Source organism: Mchenga conophoros, linkage group LG19 (genome assembly GCF_057382185.1).
Source record: "Mchenga conophoros isolate Kocher_MC1m ecotype Shallow Benthic linkage group LG19, M_conophoros_male_GT1.1, whole genome shotgun sequence".
NCBI classification, from domain to species: domain Eukaryota; kingdom Metazoa; phylum Chordata; class Actinopteri; order Cichliformes; family Cichlidae; genus Mchenga; species Mchenga conophoros.
In genome coordinates, this window is record NC_140544.1 from 8862581 (window position 1) to 8882483 (window position 19903).

The 19903-nt window shown below is 44.5% G+C and overlaps 2 protein-coding genes across 3 annotated transcripts; one reads left to right on the forward strand and one right to left on the reverse strand.

The window, feature by feature from the left end:
- Nucleotides 1-1852: 1852 nt before the first annotated feature.
- foxa1 (forkhead box A1) lies at nt 1853-8273 on the reverse strand. Its single transcript, XM_085257805.1, has 2 exons — nt 8095-8273; nt 1853-6292 (listed from the first exon to the last, which is right to left on the reverse strand). The coding sequence occupies exons 1-2, from the start codon at nt 8158-8160 to the stop codon at nt 5126-5128; spliced, it is 1233 nt and encodes a 410-aa protein (XP_085113931.1). The 5' UTR covers nt 8161-8273; the 3' UTR covers nt 1853-5125.
- A 6932-nt stretch (nt 8274-15205) lies between these two features.
- On the forward strand, nt 15206-17622 carry clec14a (C-type lectin domain containing 14A). Of its 2 annotated transcripts, XM_085258031.1 has the most exons (3): nt 15206-15394; nt 15525-15631; nt 16017-17622. In XM_085258031.1, the coding sequence occupies exon 3, from the start codon at nt 16051-16053 to the stop codon at nt 17056-17058; it is 1008 nt and encodes a 335-aa protein (XP_085114157.1). In that variant the 5' UTR covers nt 15206-15394; nt 15525-15631; nt 16017-16050; the 3' UTR covers nt 17059-17622. The 2 variants fall into 2 exon arrangements, with proteins under 2 accessions (XP_085114157.1, XP_085114156.1); XM_085258030.1 differs by lacking the exon at nt 15525-15631 and having other exon boundaries at nt 15207-15394.
- The last annotated feature ends 2281 nt before the right edge of the window (nt 17623-19903 follow it).

Consider the following 19903-nt stretch of genomic DNA (forward strand, 5'->3'; position numbering starts at 1 on the left):
AACGTTCACACGACGTTTACACATCATCCTGCTGAGGATGTTCAACACGATCGATAATCAATAATCACGTGTTATAAACTGATGGTGCACGTTTGATTGATCAAATTAATTTTATTAAGTCCAGAAAAAAGGATTCAAGATAATTGTTATTGATTATTTTGGCCTAAAGAATTCATGATCAATGATTTTTGAATCAAAGGTCTTTGATTTATTTATTTCTGAATAAATCAGATTCTGAGCTCATCCATCAGGTAACTGATCAATAATTAATATTTGATGTGTGACCGCCAGCTTTTAATCTTAAAAAGGTTTCACTTTTAATGTTTCATCACATAAAAATGAACTCGTTTTTAATTTATCTTTTCAAACTCTTATGTTTGATCCCCACGCAGCATGCGTGTTTTATTCCAGGTAACACACGTTAATTTAAACGGTTTGTGTTTCTGTCTCATCTCTCTTCATTCTCTCACCGCCTTTGTTTCCTTTCTTGTTTCTGTAAATCACTGTGTTAACACAACAGCTCCTGTCCACTGCACGACAGGGACCTGACACAAGGACCGGTCCTTGTTTTAGGTCAGGTCTCTGCATGCAGGTGTGTGTGTGTGTGTGTGTTAACGAACATATAAACTGGTCTACAGTCAGCTCTGATCCTCCACAATAAAAGTCTCTGTGTTAAATCATGACACATGAAGGTCAGTGTTTGAAAAACGGCAGCAAATGAAATGCCCCCCCCCCCCCCCCACCCCACACACACACACACAGAGCGCTGTTCTTCATATCAGAAGTCAGACTTTTCTGATGCTCAAAAACAAAGAAACAATCAAAGAGCTCCTCTGTAAACAAGCTCAAATCATTTAATTGCTTTGATTTGTTTGTGGATTAAAAATAAAAACTGAATAAAAATAAGATAAATTCTCTGTCACCATTTTGAATTTTGTTTTACCTTCAACATAAATGTTTTTCATTATTTTTAGAAGTTTTATTTTGAAAGACGTGCGTCCTCCTCTCTGTGTTTTTATTTCTTGTTTTTATTTATTCCTACTTTTCATTTCTAATTTCTTACGTTTATTGTTTCGTCGTTTGTTTGTTTGTGCCTTCCGAAGCGGCCTTCGGCTCCTCTCGGCCCAGCTCGACTGTCCGGGCTCTGTGCGCGTCTCCGCTGCGGGTTCATGTCTGCGGATAATTGGCGGGTAATTCCGGGATCACTGGAGACATTTTGCGGCAAAAAGGGGAAAAAGCTTGAGATCAAAGTGAAATCTGTCGGCTCGTGTTCAGGTTCACGGCCCGCAAACAGCCGCGAAATCCGCACCGCGAGACCGCGGGAGGCGGACCGAGGCCGGCCTGAGCCCCGAGACACGAGCCGAGCGGAGCCGAAACACCGGGGACACAACAATAATAACACATAAAGAAACTAAAACAAAGCGGTGAAAATAAACCGGGAATAAAACCAAAATTAAAAAATAAATAAAGGAGAATTAAATAAAAATAATTAAAGAAACACAAACACGGCGACAGAAAGACGTGAAGATAAAATCAACAAACAAATAAACAATAAAAAACATTAAAACTGTAAATGAAACAAAAACAGGACAAAATAAAAGAGACGAAATATAAAAACGGAAAAAATAATAAATCAGCTGTTTCCGGTGTTTACACTAAAAACAAACAAACAAACAAAAACGCGGTCACAGAGAAGCCTGGAGATACGAGCTTTCTGTCCACCAGAACTAACAAAAAAATAAAATAAAACAAATACACATTTTATTTTAATCGTTTATTTTATGTATCTATTTATTTGATTGTACTTTTTCAGTGAGTCTTGAAGGATCACAGCGAGTGACGGACGAGTTTTCGAGTCACTCGTGCTCTTTGTTTTTGCTGAAATTGACGATTATTGGAAACAATTTTCTCGATTAAATGAAATCAAAGAGACAAAATTAAAACCAGTAAAAATCAGATCGTTCTTCTCAATGTTTTTATTGAAAATGTTCTTTTGTCCTCAGCTTATCGAAGATAAATGAATTTACTGATACTTGATCGATCAGTTCTGATTATTCTGCTGTTATCAGCTGACTGCTGCATGTGATTGATTAGTCATGTGATCAGTAATTTTGTTCTCCTGATAAATAAATTAGTTCTCTGAGCGAGATACGTGGTTTTCACAGGGCAGCAGAGACATTTATTGATCGGTTATCAGCTGATTCCAACATCGGTCTGTTTGTTTTGTAATCAGTAACGTAAATGGTCGATAAATGAAATACGTCTGAATCGATCAACAATCAATAACCCGCTCAGCCTGCAGCGTTCCATGTTTTTATTTGAAAATGACAGAATAAGTTAAAACATGCATCAAAACCAACGAAGGACAAACTCACGACGAGGACGCGACAGAAGGAGAAGAAGAAGACCTCCCACTTCATTCATGCACATGGTAATAATCAATAATTAATAATTGTGATGGGTTAAATACACAGACAGGAAGTGATGTTGCTTCTACACACAGAGTCACCGATCAGATCATCGATCGACTGATGGGAGGATGAACCCAACGCTCGATCCGTTGTTGATTATTGAGTCTCTGTTTATGTGTCAGAGGTCATGTGAAGTCATGCTCTGCTGCAGGTGCCGTCAAGTGGTTAAACTCGCGAGCAGGAAGTGACCGGCACACCTCAGCGACAGAACGCCACGCCCTTCATCCCAGGCTGTGATGTTACAACTGCTCTCCTCACAGTCTGGCATGGAGGGCACCGTTGGCAGACTTCCTGCGGCCTCGTGTCTCCGGTCACGTCGGGGGGAGCGCTAAAACACAGGTCAGGCCAAGAAAGAGCTACAGAGCATGCTCAGAAGCAGGAAGTGCTCCAACACTCCACGCTCCTATTTTGAAGCTTCTTGCAATGAACTAATTTTGAAAGTTTAACTCCAGTTTGAAACTAAGTGACAGACGATGAACTGGCAATGAATTCAAATTTAATAAAGGTTATTCCACCCCAAACACACCTTTAAATAACAATAATGATGAGTTATGATGTAATTCAGGTTTATGTGGTTAGTTTGTGATTGGATAAAATGGATCAGGTGCTTTTCTGCCAGTCACGTGACTCAGGTGCTTTAACCCTGTGAGAAGAAGTTTACTGTCATTAACGATTCTTTTTTGTCTCGATTTTTTTCATTCAGCTCGAACTCGTTTGATTTTATAACTGAAAATCATAACCGGTTTGAGTTACACTGAATACTAACAGTAATCAGAGTAAAAATACTCTCTAATTATTGATATATATCATTGGGTTTGTTTCTTGTTTCTGTCGAGCTTGTTTTAAAGTGCTGCTGTTGTTTGGTTTTTAAAATAGTTCCTCAAACGTAAAAAGAAAAGCAGCAAATATTTTTCAGTGAAAAACATAAATCATCAAATCACTGATCGATCGTCTCAGCTGCGCGTCTATAAATTGTTAGATCAATTAAAAAAAAGTTCCAGTGACAAACTGCAGCAGCATATAAACGTCTGAAGTTTGTCAAGTAAAAGTACTCAGAATGAAGTTACTTGAGTAAAAGTACTGAAACCCTGAAAGCAGCTTCAGCCTCACCTGTGTGTGAATGCTGAGTGAACGTCATGTGGGTTTTGTGTGAATGCTGAGTGTTGTGTCAATGTTGTGTGACCCTCAATCTGGTTCTGCGATCTCGAAGTTTCAGCTTCACAGGAAGTCAAATGAACTTGTTTGCATTCGATTTGAAAATCAGACATGTCCTCGTGCTGTTCCTGCTCCGTGACCCTGTTAAGATGAATGCTTCTTTTAAAACAGAAGCTGCTGTATCAGGACATTTATTTATCTTTATAAACTTTTAATGACTACAAATATTTTAATTTTCTCTGTTAGTAACAGCTACGTCAGAGTACTTTAACTTCAATATTCTGAACACTTTTCCTGACTGAGTGCTTCCTCCAGCCCAAACGGCGGCGAGGAACGTGTGGTGAGAATGGCAGAGCGGGACTGTTTTTGGGGTGAAATGATCCTTTAAATGAAAAGCCTTTCATCTGAGCGGCAGGTTCTCAGGCTAGGCCGCGCGACCCTGCCAGAGGTCAGCAGAGGAGGAGACAAGGTCGTGGGAGAAATAAATCCTGATCAGAAAGACGAGTCCTGATCATCAATGTGTTTGTAAATATCTGCAGTGTGACCTTTGACCTTGCTCTAAGCAGGACTCCAAACCACTGTGGCTCAACCTGCGGCTCGTGGCCCTCTGAGGGACACCAACAGTTTCACAGATGCCTGAGCCGAAAGAGCCATGCTCGGTCACACTTGAGGGTGAAAGGTCAATGTTAATGTGTGCTGCTGGACAGGATCTCAGAGACAGCAGAGAGTTCTGACCGAGTCCTTAAAGAACCGAGTCTCTGACCTGGATCAGAGAAACCTAAAGGTCTTCACACTTTAAACTTACAGAACTGTTTGGTGTTTTATAAGTTAGCTAATGCAGCTTTATCTGCAACAGCCACTGATTCAAACCACACGTCTGTGTGTTAAATTCACTGATATTTGAATGGAGTTTGGTCACAACTCATGCTACATGCAGACTAATGTTAAACTAGCCGCAGTACCCACACTAACTGCGGATATTCATGCTTACATACAGAGCTTGTCTCGGATTTGCCTACATGAAAACTAACATTAAATTACTTAAAACTTGAATGAAGTTTGGTATGGCTTTGCCTACATGCAGACTGACATTGCTGAAGGGAGTCTGGTTACACCGGTGGGAACTGAGTATTGAACGGGTCCGATGACACTGGTTTTGCAGTACTGGGTTTCTCTGTGTCCCCAACCAAAGCAGGATCAGACTCAGAACCAGGACTCCCAGGCTCCACCTCCTAGCAGAACCCTGCGGTTTACCTTCCAGGGTTCTTCAGGTGGATCACAATCTGGACTCTGGTTCAAGTCTGACCCGGTTGTTGTTTTTGTACCTCAGATCATTTGTGACTCGTGTGTAAAAGCAGCTCACAGACCTGGGGTCAGTCTCATCATGTCTGTTGGCGTCCCGGTTCGGTCACAGTGCAGGAGTTCAGAAGTCCGTCTCAGTCCAACAGGATGTCTATGACAGCTGCATGCAAAGAGTCCAGCAGGAGGTGCAGCAGCTACTATGAGGTGTTGAGGAGTGGTCTGGGGTAGACCCCTTGGTAGTAGGAAGCCTCCAGCGGCTCCATGGTCCTCCCCCCGAGGCCGGACCCCACCCCGGTGTTGTAGGAGGAATACTGCAGGGCCTCGTAGGCCTTCAGGTCCAGCTTGTGCTGCTGCTCCGAGGACGACATCAGGTTGTTGATGGAGAACGGGTGGTTGAAGGAGTAGTGCGGGTCTCCTTTGATATGGAGCTGCGACTCGTGAGCCATGGAGTGGGGGGGCAGTGACAGCGAGGAAAGGAGCTGGGCACTGGACACCTTCAGGTCGGATGGCCCGCCCACGCCTCCCCGCAGGTCCAGCCCGGGGGGCGAAGCAGCCTGGCTGGAGGAGGGCAGCGAGGAGTCTAGGAGTCCCGGAGTTTTGAGAGCATCCCCTGCGGGAGACGCAGCCCCGCCTCCGCTGCTGCCCACCTGCTCTTTCCTGCCGTCTGACTTGGTCGACATCTTCTTCTCGCACTTGAACCTCTTCTGGCGACGTAGGTAGCAGCCGTTCTCAAACATGTTCCCGGAGTCCGGGTGCAGGGTCCAGTACGAGCCCTTCCCCGGTTTGTCCGGCGAGCGCGACACCTTCACGAAGCAGTCGTTGAAGGACAGCGAGTGGCGGATGGAGTTCTGCCAACGCTGCTGGTTCTGTCGGTAGTATGGGAACAGGTCCATGATCCACTGGTAGATTTCGCTTAGCGTCAGCATCTTACTGGGCGCCTGCTGGATCGCCATGGTGATGAGGGAGATGTAGGAGTATGGCGGCTTGGCGTGTGGGTAACTCCGTCTGAACGCTTTGTTGTCCCGGGCTCGGTTTAGTCCGCCTCCGCCATACGCCATGCCGGGACTCATGCTGGGGCTCATGGGGCCGTATGGGTTTAGGCCCATCGAGGCCTGCTGGGCCGACACCGAACCCATCCCGGATGGGCTCAAGGCCCCACCCATCGATGCCACTCCCCCACCCAGCCCCGTCATGGCCGCCGGAGCAGAGCTCGCCATTGCTCCTACGGGGGCAGGGCTGAGACCAGTGCTGCTATAGGACATGTTGAAGGAACCTGACGTGGTCCCAGTGCTCGACATGTAGCCGGACATGGAGCCCATCCCCAGACCAGAACCCATCCCAGCGCTGGCCATTGGGGAGTACACCTGCAGAGAGAGACCAGAACCAGTCAGAACCAGGACCAAGACGCTGACCAATCGGACTAAGTACAGAAAAGTTTGAAACCAGAACCAGGTCTAAGACCCAGTTTGTTCTGTTGGACTGTCCTTTTGCAGTGCCCCCTGCTGGTTGTTTGCCTGTAAAAATGTGAAACTTGATTAAGTCTCCTCAGATTTTATTCCAGAATCATGTGGACAGTCAGGTCTGCAGAGGATGGTTAAGCCTGGTCCAGAGATCTTAGCCCAGGACCGGAGGAGGAGGAAGACCGGGTCGCCGATCAAAGGAAAAGTCAGCGGCGCGATGCCCAGCTCCTCCAATCCTGAAGTGTATGTGTGTGAGCGCTCGGTAAGAAATAAAGAGCAGTCCATTAATGATACATGCCTGGGAACCTGGTTTAAAAAACATTTAAATAACGTTTTCTGTGTATTTGATGAACAGTTTGAAGTGACAGGATCTGATTTTCATTCTTAAAGCGTCCTATTATTGATAACAATGATAATACTTTACTTGTATGTAGGGTCCGAGTTTCTCCTCCACATTCACATTTTAAAAGTTTTAATTAGCTGAACAGAACAAATTAAATTAAATTAAAAAATTTTAATTTGCAGTTTATTTTGAGATTATTAAACTTTATTGTTTCTCACTGAGGCTCGGTCAGCAGCGGCCTCCTACTCTTTGTTCCAACTTCAGTTTGATTTTCATTTTCAGATTTTTTTTATTAAACGGGTTTAAAATAAATAAATAAAAATAAAAAATAAAACCACAGCTTCGTTTTTCCCATTAAATAAAATGATTGATTATCAGTTTATTATCGGAAGATTTTCATCCTCATTCAGAATCTAATTTAAAATATTCATGTTTTTTTTTTGTTCTGGTTTATTTTGATTGTTTTTCTTGACGGAGTAACGATTAAATAAAGTTAAAATAAATCAGAGTTTATTTAAACTTTCACGTCGTGAAGGTGAAATAAACGCAGTTTGTTTAGATTTCACTGAAACATAAAAAACGTTACTGCTGTCTGTGATTATTATTGTTTATATTTCTTTAATATAATTGTGACTTTCTGCGGTGAAACAGAACTGAGATAATTAAAAATGAAACGTATGAAATGAATCAATGATTAAATAAAAGTTTTCACATCAGAGAGATTAACAAATAGTTTCTGTTACAATCCTTGGAAAATTAACTCGGGTTTATCCGGTAATAGCGGCTCTTCTTCTTCTTCTTCTTCTTATTATTATTATTATTATTATTTCCGATAATCAGTGATCAATACCCGCAGCGAAGGAGCGGATTCGTGTCTGCGCCAGAGTCAGTTTGAAAAAGACCCGATTTTAGAGTCTCAGCTTCTTTGTTCTGATTTTCTCTGAAACTCTGAAACTTTTTTTTAAATCTTTGTTATTTTAATTTGAATAAAATCGCCGCAGATTTTTTTCTGTTATATTAAGTGTATTTATTTAATATTAAATATTATAGAGTTAATATAAGATATATTATCCGGAACCAAACGCTCTGATTTTGCTGCTCGTGTTTGAAGAAAGATTTAAAGCTGATTAAACAGATTTTTTTAAATCTCTCGCTTTCTCTCTGATAAAGTTCATTTTTACGTGCTTTGGATTTTCTGATAAATAAAAGATAAATAAAAAAACACAGTTTTAAAACCAAACCGGAACCCGAACTTTAACCGGAGAACTTTCGCGCAGTTTTCCCGTTAAACGCTTTAATCCGGCCGGGCTCTTATCCCGGCTCTTGGCCCGGGTCTAACGCCGTGGGCGCGGCGGTGACCGACCTCCTCGTTGTAGTATCCGCTCCAGTCCGGAGCTTCGTGGCCTTCCATCTTCACCGTGCCCAGCATGTCGGGAGCCCGCGGCCGGATCGCGGATCCTGCAGGTCCCGCTCCGGGTCTCCTGGCCTCCCGGTCCTGTTCCCGTCTGAGTGTCTGCGCGCTGCTCCAGGTGGAAGCGTGCCGTGCCGAGCCGAGAGTTAGTGAGGAGGAGGAGGAGGTGATGGTGACCTGCGGACTGATGTGAGCCTCCTCCTCCTCCCCGTGCAGGTCCGGCCCTCCGCTGCTCCCCCCCCCTCCTCCTCCAGTCATTCCTCCACTCAGCCTCCACCTGCGACTTCACCGAACCGGAGCCGGGCCCGTTTCTTTATAAACTTTTGAAAATGTTTGATTTTTGTTTTTATTTAAACTCCCCATATAATAAAAACTAAATCTTATATTTTTTTAACATTTTAAAAATATTTCAATAGACAAACATAAAAGTGCACGTGCCGCCGCCGCGCATACAAAGGTCCGTCTAAAAAGGATTTTTCGCTCCATTTCTGCTGAAGACTGATATTAAATCACGTGTGCAGGATTATTTCAAAACGTCATGAAATAATCCTGCACACGCGGATTAAGGTGAAAGATTCATTATTTCTCATTATCCTCAAAACACAGTTCGAGTTTTACGTAATGCCGTCTCAAGCTTTCACACTTCTGTACAAACGTCCCTTTAAAAACAGTTTTTAGTCTCACATTGAACACCTCGTTAAAGAGTTCACATTGTGTTTAAATAAAAGAGGCATCGTCCTTCACAATAAGAGTTTCAATTATAGTCAAACCCTAAAAAATAAGCACGAGCTTTTAATGTGAAAAACCATGGGAGCTGATTGGGTTTCTTGAAGGCAGGCTTGCTGTTTAAAGTTTAATAAGCACAAATCATCTTTAACGTGTTTGAAATGCAGGAAACACATCAGCGTTAAACAGCTGGTTTGTGGCTTCATGAAGCTCCAGATGTTTCAGCGCTGATGGTCTGACTGCACTCAGGTCAGTGAATGAGACCTGCACACGCACAGAGGCAGACCCACAGCAAAGCCCTAAAAAGGACTCCTCCTCCATACAAAAGAGACCCGACAGCCACAAAGAAACATATTCAGGGTGATTATTATTATTATTATTATTATTATTATTATTATTATTATTATACTGGCTGGTCCCAGATCAGCCTCTGCTCCAGCTGACGGTCCGGTATGGAGCTTTAATGAGCGAGCGCAGCGGCAGATTATCGGACTGGATTAAGAGGACGAGCTGCTGGATTTAAGGACACTTACACCAAACACTGAGCAGAGACACAGAGGGGGAGGCCCGGGAGGACACCTCCTCACTGAGGTGCAGCTAAGGTGAGGATGGAAGTCCAGGTAAGACCCTCAGACCTGTGCAGCACCTGTTTGTATGGAAGAGCCAGATTTTGTGATGCTTTCAGAGCCACTAAGCACAGATGAAACGTTCCAGAGGTGAAAGCACGCCTTTAACTTCTGATAGAAACTGCACCCAGATGTTACCCCACTGCAGGGGTCAGGGGTCACAGTCTGCAGGTAAACCTGACTTCAGGTGTGATAATCAGGACAGGTGAGAGCGGGTCTCCTTTTACCTGCATTTAGAGACCAGATCATCTTCGTGTGTGCGTCCCTCAGGGTCAGAGCAAGTTCATGCAGTAGCAGACTGGGTCATGTGACTCACGCAGTACCTGCTCCTCCTCCTACCTGCCGGCGTGGCTGTGTGAACTGTGAACACACCTGTGTGACATGAGGTATGAATATTTCATGCAGAGAATTTTCAGCCTCTGATGTCACGCTGCACCTTTCGCTCCTGTTTCCAGTTTTTTATTCACTCCTGCCTTGTGTTTCACATGGCGCCGATGACAGCGTGGAGGCCGGCGCCGAGGAGGCTTCGTTGTGACTCATGAGGCTGTAAATCTCACTAAAAGCTCCTCACTGACTCACCTGTCACCTGCACGCCTACGCACAGACACAGCGGCTCCAGGAGCGGCGGAGCCAAAGACCCGGACCTCACCGCTTTGTGGGACCCACTGAGGAGGACGAGGGTCTCCAGCTTCATCTTCATATCAGGCTAACACCAAACATCCACCAATCAGAAGGCTGCTGTAGACCACACACATTAACAGTAAGTCTGTGTGTTACTGTGTGTATGTGTGTGTGTGTTTATTACTGTGTATGTCTTACTGTGTGAGTGTGTGTGTGTGTGTGTTACTGTGTGTGCGTGTGTGTTTGTGTTACTGTGTGAGTGTTACTGTGTGAGTGTGTGTGTGTGTGTGTGTGTGTGTGTGTGTGTTACTGTGTGTGCGTGTGTGTTTGTGTTACTGTGTGTGTGTGTGTGTGTGTTATTGTGTGTGCGCGTGTGTTTGTGTTACTGTGTGTGTGTTTGTGTTACTGTGTGCGTGTGTGTTTGTTACTGTGTGCGTGTGTGTGTGTCTGTGTGTGTGTGTGTGTGTGTGTTGCTGAGTGTGTGTGTGTTGCTGTGTGTGTGTGTGTGTGTTGCTGTGTTTGTGTTACTGTTTGTGTGTGTGTATGTTTATTACTGTGTGTGTGTTACTGTGTGTATGTGTTTGTGTTACTGTGTGTGTGTGTGTGTGTATTACTGTGTGTGTTTGTGTTACTGTGTGTGTGTGTGTGTGTGTGTGTGTGTATTACTGTGTGTGTTTGTGTTACTGTGTGTGTGTGTGTGTTACTGTGTGTGTTTGTGTTTATTACTGTGTGTGTTTGTGTTACTGTGTGTGTGTGTGTTACTGTGTGTGTTTGTGTTACTGTGTGTGTGTGTGTGTTACTGTGTGTGTTTGTGTTACTGTGTGTGTGTGTTTGTGTTACTGTGTGTTTGTGTTACTGTGTGTGTGTGTGTGTGTTTGTGTTACTGTGTGTGTGTGTGTGTGTCTGTGTGTGTGTGTCTGTGTGTTACCATGTGTTTGTGTGTGTGTTACCGTGTGTGTGTTACTGTGTGTTTGTGTGTGTGTGTGTGTTACCGTGCGTGTGTGTGTGTTACCGTGCGTGTGTGTGTGTTTGTGTTACTGTGTGTGTGTGTTTGTGTTACTGTGTGTGTGTTTGTGTTGCTGTGTGTGTGTGTGTTTATTACTGTGTGTGTGTGTGTGTGTGTTACTGTGTCTGTGTGTGTGTGCTACCGTGTGTGTGTGTTTGTGTGTGTTACCATGGGTGTGTGTGTGTCTGTGTGTGTGTCTGTGTGTGTGTTACCGTGTGTGTGTGTGTGTGTGTGTGTGTTACTGTGTGTTACTGTGTGTGTGTGTGTGTGTGTGTGTGTATGTTTATTACTGTGTATGTGTGTGTGTTTGTGTTACTGTGTGTGTGTGTGTGTGTGTGTCACTGTGTTTGTGTGTGTGTGTGTCACAGGCTGTTATTAAAGCCCTGTTGTTGCCGTGGTTTCCTGTGAACTCCTTCTCTCTGTGTGGGGGAAATATCTCTCGGCTGTGAGTCATGGCCGAGGATGTCAAGTGAGTTCATCTGCAGGTCAAACAGACAGTGTTGTGCTCACATGAACACCATGTGACCTCTGACCTCCACGCTCACCTGAACTCTCTCTCACACAGGTGTTCTCTCTCCTGTCAGCAGATTTAGTGTTGTGGAATTATCTTCCTGGCGCTCCTCTGATTGAGCAGAATCAAAACAGCCAATCAGAAGCTGGAGTCTGACACGCTGCAGGTATCATCAGGTTTCTGTTCACGTTACCTTTGACCTATGATAGCAGCTGGTCTGTGCGGCGCCCTCTGCAGACCACAAGATCAGGCCAGTGCACGAAGAATCACACGCAGGAGAATAAAGGCACAAAGGAACTTCACACGTGTAAGGGTGCAGATGTGCACAGGCGGTCATCCTGGACACACAGGGAGTCACAGGAAGTGACATAAGCATGGAACTGACTCCAGGTGCGTTGGTGGGGAAAAGGGCGTTACCACGACAATGACTCTGTGCTGGTAATAACTGACTGCATTGTGTATTTATTCATTTATGCATGGAAAAAAAGTCATGTACAGATGTTTGACGGCAGCGCTGCTGTCTTCTTTTCCTGTTCAGCAGCTGCTTCCTGTTCCTGCTGTTTAGTTTGAAATTTCAGGTGGATTTGGGTTGGGACTCCTGGACCTGCACACCTGGTGGAGTTTCCACCTGTAACCCAGCTATGAAAACATCCGTGCACGAGGAAACTTTCTCTGAGTTTAACCTCATCAGGCTGCATTACCCACAATCCACCAAAGAGTCCTGCAGACGACCCAGCACAGGTGAACGACTTCACCGCGATCAGGCTCAGGTGATTCTTTGCAGGTGACGCCGGTGTTAGCAGAAATAAATGCAGGGACGTCTGATCTGGTGTTCAGGTCTGTGTCAGGGCCGAAGTTGAGGAGCCAGAGCGAGATTTTGTTGGTCACGCTGATGTTGCAGCTCAGTGACTTTATCCATGCTGTGACTGTTTGAGGTCGAGGTGGCCCAACCCAGGTCCCAAGCCCCCCCGTCAGCCTCCGTGTGCTAACACCTGTTTGAAGGCTGAGGGAGCCCTCTGGTGGCCGTGTGAAACAGTACATGTAAAACCTGCGGGGAAGCAGCCATGACCACTTTCCTGTGCTGTTAACGCTGATGAAGCGTGTACCTGAGCATGCATCAGCCCCCCAGGTGTGACTGTGCAATCCATCCAGATCGATCATTTTTAATGGGATTATTAGATATTTTAGACATACACAGAAAATCGAATGATTAATGCGCAGTCATCAAAGCTTGCATTGCACAGCTGCACTTTCCACCCAATCACATCAGTCACATGACCTCACCGTTTCTTCATTTCTGTTTCCATTGGAGCAGTATTTTATTTTAGAGCACTTTAACAACACTGTTGTTGTCCACTAGATGGCATCAGTCCAGTGTGTGTGTGCGCGCAGGTTCTCAGGCCGGCACGTCGATGATACACTAAAGAGGCGAATCTGCTTCAGACTCAGTCTGGTGATCCGACGCTGGACCATCGAACAGGTGCGCAGGAGTCATTTCCTCTGTATTTAAACGTGCAGCTTCTTTGAGTAAACTGGACTCAGGTGTCTTCACCTTCACATCCAGCAGGTCACTCATGGAGGCTCCACCAAAAACATCAGTAATTTTTGTTTTTGGTGGAGCTTCATCCTGTGTGGTTTCTGAGCGCTGACCTGCTGAAGTTACAGTTGCAGCTTTCTTGTGAGAAGCATCTCCAAACATCTGGCCTCCTTTTCTCCACGGGCTGCTCCTCATGAACCTGGCTGTGAGGAGGAGACGGAGGTCACATTAGAGACGCTGTTGGGCTTCCTCCCTGCACAAGAAAGCCCAACAGCGTCTCTTCTTTCTGAGAAGACTGAGAAAGGCCCAGCTTCCACCACCGATCCTGACCACCTTCTATAGAGTTGTTTTATTATGTATGTTGTATTCTTGTACAGCACTTTGGTCAACGCTCCTGTTGTAATTAAATGTGCTATATAAATAATTAAACTATTAAACTATTAAACTATAGAGGAACTATCGAGAGCATCCTGAGCGACTGCATCACTGTCTGATTTGGGAACTGTGCCATATCGGACCGCAAAACCCTACAGCGGATAGTGGGAACAGCAGAGAAGGTCATCGGGGTCTCTCTCCCCTCAATTGAGGACATCTATACCACACGCTGCATTCGCAAACCCACCAGCATTGTGGCTGATCGGACACACCCCTCTCACACACTCTTCACACTCCTGCCATCTGGAAAAAGGTACCGAAGCATTCGGGCACACACATCCAGACTGTGCAACAGCTTTTTTCCACAAGCCATCCGTCTCCTCAGCAAAAAGGGACTGGACTGATAAACACACACACACACACACACACACCTTAACTCAACTACCCCAAAACATTGAGACTGGACTGACTAATCAACACAAGCGCAAACACACTGACCTACACCACCAATCTATCGCACACACCAACCTGTAAATGTTCTGTTGCACAATATTATTACTGGACTTTTTGCACTAACTTCTTTACTTCCTAATTTCTGCTGCTACACTAAGGAATGTTTACTGTTCCTCCACTACCTCAACTCATCATCACAAAACCTTATTATTATGTTACGTTGTGTTTTTCTATCATTCTGTCACTTTGCTGCTCTTGTTTGCACATTTGCACGTGCACTTTGTTGTCTGCTGTCTGTTAACAAAAAATAAATAAATAAAAAAGAAAATAAAAAAGGCTTCCCTAGATAGTTAGTTTTTGTTAATTTATGTTGTAATTTATGTTAGGTCAGTCTGTCTTGTCTCTGCTAGCCAGCTAACTAGGCCTCTTAGTTAGCTAGTTTAGTGTTTTCTGTTAATTTATGTTGTAAATTTATGTTGCATGTAGCACCTTGGTCCTGGAGGAACGTTGTTTCGCTTCACTGTGTACTAACTGTATATGGTTGAAGTGACAATAAAGCCAACTTGACTTGATTAATGATATAAAATAAGCTTATTACAGCACTACGAGTGGCAGAGCTCTCTGAAGAGGATTCATAGACACAGTCTGCACCTGACTGCATAATCTGAATTTACTTATTTGTCTAAGACCAAATGGAGCTCAGCATCGCTAAGCATCAGCATCATAACACGTGTGCATGTGTCGCAGGAGCGCGTCTGTACAAGCTGAAGATTCGTGTTTGTGGGATTTTCAAAATAAAAGTAATTCAGGTTGGTAGATAAACGCATGTTTTAAATTTTAAAGCTGGACCTTTTTTCTCTATCCTCCACTGAATGTTCACATGTTCCTACATTGAAGACAGAGAATGACTCTAAACATGATCTGCCTTTAATGGCTTTGAACCAGAGTCCATTTTAAAAAAATGAACATTTTATTTGTGTTGACTTTTCCTCCCACCGCTCACGCTGCTGTGCATTGATCTCGGTACGTTCTGCTTTCCATGGTCTTAGTTTCTTTTGAGTAAAAGAGCTGCGATGACGTCCATAGCACTTGTGTTCCTTATCTGTGCTCTGATCTGAAACCTGAAGTTGGGCTGCAGAATTTCTCTGGAGGAAACCAGCTCGCCGTATCAAGACACAACACACATCCTGTCCTGGAGGAGGAGGAGGAGGGGGAGGCACTGTGTGGTCGAGGGTGAGGCTGGCAGTGTGACTGAAGGAGAACCAGAGATAAAGGAGGACAGAAAGCGGGAGTGACAAACAAGAAGAGGAGAAACTGGAAAGAGCGAGAAAAAGGAGGAAAGAACAGAGAGAAGAGGAGCAGGAGGGAGGAGGAAGGAGGAGAAACCGACTGGACTGGTGAGGAGGACAAGTTAGAAAGTGTAAAATAAACAGACGTGATTATTGATTATTGATTTGAATAGAATAAAAACAGAAGAAAATCCAATGCTGAAGCTGAGAACTTCTATTTGTTTAAAAATCTGCTCAGGACATTTAACAAAGACGACAAAAGTTACTCTGCCAGGATCAGCTGTAAAAAGAGTTTTTCTGCAGATTCAGGTCTTTCAGCGTCTCTCAGGACAAACTGCTCTAAAGGTACTTTTTGTAATTACCCCTTCGGTCAAATGTAACTCAGATATTCACCAGTGGGGGGGGGGCAGTGTTCACCGAAAAACTGTGAAGCGCTGATTTAATGTGTGTCAACGAAAAGCTGCTTCAGTCGTCGTCTGCTGTAACATTCGGAAGAATCTCTGCACACCAGGAGCAAAGCTGCAAATGAGCCACTGTTAATGATCAATTCGCACGGCAGTTAGAGGTTCAGCCCGAGTGAAAGCTGGGATCAGACTGAGTTTAGGTCAGGTTTAGACAGAGTCTAGATTGGGTTAAGTTCAGCTTAGGTTAGCTTTAGAGTAGGTCAAATCCTGTCTATGACTATGTTAATTTAAAAATAACAAACTGATTTTCTGATCTCTGGACATAGTGACACCATCACCAGAGGGGTGGAGCTAGAGGATATGGCGTTTCAGCTCTGCAGCTGTTGGACTTTGCATCTTTGCATCTTTGTCTTCCTGCTAAGAAATATTTCCTCTGCCCAGTCTTCACAATACACCCTGAACCACAACAAACTCAGCTTCAACAATGCCGCTAAGAAGTGTCCCGGCAGCAGTGTCCTCACCACTATTGCCACCCAACAGGAAGTGGATGAAATCCTCAAGCTCATCTTCAAATCAGAGCCGTTTCAAAACGAGTTCACCTTCTGGGTCGGGCTGAGAATCACCAGCTCAGAGTGTATAGACAGGTCCAAGCCACTGAGGGGATTCAAGTGGTTAGAGAACAACAGCGAGGAGTCAGAGGTGAGCCAATGGGCGGAGGACCCAGAACATACCTGTACCACAGACCGGTGTGCGGCGCTGAAGGGACAGTTTGATGGGTCGAATGTGACCTGGGGTCTGATTCCTTTAAACTGCCATAAGGACAAAAACGCTTTTATCTGCAAAGTGAAGGATGGGGACACCACCATCAAGCTAGGATCAGAACCACCTCCACCTGAGGACACACCTATAAAACCATCAAAACCAAAGCGTGAACCTGGATTTATTAATGACTCTCATTCCGCAGAGCTGCGTTCATGCCAGCGCCCCTCTATCCCTGAGGCTCGCTCACTCAAAATGCTCTCGGGTAACATGAAGATCCAGGTGCAGTGCTGGTCCTCCATTAGCTTTGACCTGGTCTGCTCAGGAGAACCCACCGTGTGGCGATTGGAGAACGGAGCCCTGGCAAACATCACTGCCATCAAAATAGAGTGTGCCAATGCCACACAGAAAGAGGAAGACTCTGTGTTGTGGTCGACCATCCTGCTCCCTGTGCTGATAGCCACGGGGGTGCTGGTCTTTCTGCTGGTGGTCATCGCGGTGACGGTGAAATGCTGCCTGAACAGGCGGTCAAAGAAACGGGCCATAAAGAAGGCGGAGAAGATGGAGATGAAAAGCAAAAACAGGAAAGATTCCTTCTCATTGGCCTAAACAGCCTAATTGACCAATGAGAAGCCAGTGATACGAGGGAACAGAGCTGTGATTGGCTGTGTTTAGTTACAAAATTGTTGATTGTTTTTCAATTATTGGACATTTTGAAGGCTTTTACCTGTCTGTGGACTTAGGCTCAAAATAACCCCTGACCTCTGTCACAAACTGTTCACAGGTAGATGTTCTTGAATTCATTATTGGTTAATTTAGAAAAGATCAATAAATTAAGAACTGAGTTAACATCTGATCAGTTTTATCTAAATGACCCAATAAAATTCACTCGTTCTGCCTAGTAGCAGAACAAATAGTTTAAATACTTTTAAATTCATTTTACTGCTCATTTAAATTCACCTGTTTAAATATTCTTCTTTATTTAAGGACAGAATATACTTAATCTTCATTTCACTTCACTGTAAATGTTTAAAGAAAAAGGTAATTTCACTGCTGAATGACATGGAAGTTAAGTTTACTTTGAGCCAAACCATCAGTTTTTCAATCTGCTGATTTCCTGTTTTTGAGTAATCTTTGAATTAAACAGAACTTTATTAAACTTTGTTACCTGATGATGCTGGACTTTTACATGTTCATCAATAAGTTTTTTTAAAATGTTTTACAAAAACAAAAATTTCAGTCTTCCACTTCCCAAAACGTCCCAAAGGTATGTGGACACCAGCATCTATGATCCTATAGTATCACAGCTGTCCACATATTTTAGTGTCTGTGAAGGTTCTCGGTCATCCAGGTCATCGTAATCTAAGGAGCTCTGAAAAAAAGCATCTTTCTTTTAGATTTCTTTAAGTGTCTTTGAAGACGTTTCATCTGAGAAGCTTTTTCAGTTCTAAGAGCAACTCCCATAGGGCTTAAATCTGGGACTGTCCACCAGTTGCTCTCAGAACTGAAGAAGCTTCTCAGATGAAACGTCTTCAAGAAACTTGCTGTCTCTTTTTAATCAGGATGTGGCCCAAATTATTGGGACATCTGCTGGGATAACTCCAGATCTCTGGAGAGAGGTTAACAGCAAAGTACACAAGGTCTAAAGTGAATCATAATTACGATGTTTAGCTGTTTCTGGTACAGGAAAGCATCCCTGTGCATCATTATAGGCATAAGTTTGTGGACACCCGAAGGCCAACCTATTGCTGCTGCAATGATGGAAACAGTGAGCTGTCCACATACTTTTGGCCACATGTACCGGGGTTTCTGCAGGACAGCAAGCAGCCACTTTGTGTTTACAAACTGCTTTTCCTGTTTCCTGAAGAACAGCAAAGTTCAGACAGGAAACTGCCCCCACCCCTGACCCAGGGGGAGGTCATGTGACTGATGATCTGATTAATCACGCCTGTGAACAGGAGCTCTGATTTCAGCCCTAAACCTAGTTTGTTTCTGTTTAAAAAGACACAAACGGATCATTTAGTTCAGTCGGTGCAACCAATCAACACATCTGTCGTCCCCTTCAGTAATCAAGTGCATCATGGGAAGTCTGTGTCAATGTTGTTTTACTCGGCTTCTCATCACAAGCCCAGAAACGGCTCGTCAGCAGAGACGAACAGTTCCACTCTATTTCAGATATTTAGATCAGCGCGCGCGCACACACACACACACACACACACACACACTGGGGGTTGATTGTTGTTATGGTGACTCAGATGCTTCCTGTTTCCTGGAGGAAGTGTATGAAGAATGTCAGGAAGCCAGAGGATGTGGAGGCCGGGGCCATGAGTAATGGACTGCTGTTGTCATAGTAACAGTATGTGAGAGCGTGAGTTGAACTCCGGTCCAGTGTTTAGAAACTTTTATTTTGGAGGGCTTTGTTTTACCACCTGCTCCTGATTGGCTGCTGTGAAACTGAGGCACACCTGCGTGCGGCACAGCCGCGTTAGGCCTGAAGTTTGAACCTGAAGTCCTGCGCACCTCACACAGTCTTGTTGTAATCTTGGTTGGTAGTTTGATTCCAAGACTCGGTCCTGCTGCTTCTGCTAACCCCAGCCCTTCATCAGAGATCACAGGTGCTTTTCTCACGCTACAACCTTTCATTGCACTGTTTTGCAGATCTATCTGCCTTTAAAAGCAGGGACAGACCAACTTCAGCTATTATTACGCTGCCTGGATGTCTTTAAATGTTTTAAAATTAAATGAAAACAAAACAGAAGTTGTCATTTTTGGTAACTTCGTTAATAATCACAGTGACAGTGCTCCGGGCCCATTATCCTGCTACTGTAAGACAAATGTTAGAAACCTTGGTGTGCACGTCGATGGTTCCTTCAAACTGTGTAGTCAGGTGAGTGCAGCAGTCCAATCCAGCATTATTCATCGAAGACAGCTGGCCAAGGTTAAGCCACACCTTCCAGCCAATGTCTTTGAACATGTTATTCGTCTCTTCATTACGTGCAGACTGGACTACCGCAATTCTTTGGTTTGGACCAGGGCCCTATTTCAGGAAGCCGGTTTAGAAAACTCAGAGTGAAAAACGATACTCAGGGTTGAGTAACCCCGAACTGTCCAACTCGGAATATTTGGTTTCAGAAAGGCTGATAACAATTAGTTCAATCAACGCGGAGTTGCTTTAACCCCAAGTTAAGCGCGCGCACGAGGATACATAAAGCCCTGATTAGTGGAGCACAGATTAAGCGAGTCACCATGGAGACGGAGGGAAAGAAGGCGCGGTCAATGTATTTTACAGCGCTTGAGGCCGAAATTCTGATGGCAGTATAGGGCTTTGGAGCGTGATGTCACGGGGGTGGGCGATAACATGCAAATTTTGCGGAAAAAAAGTAACACAGCCTCAGCTGCAAAAGAAAGGGAGCATGCATGGCAAAACATGGCCGACAGAGTCAATGCATGAGTG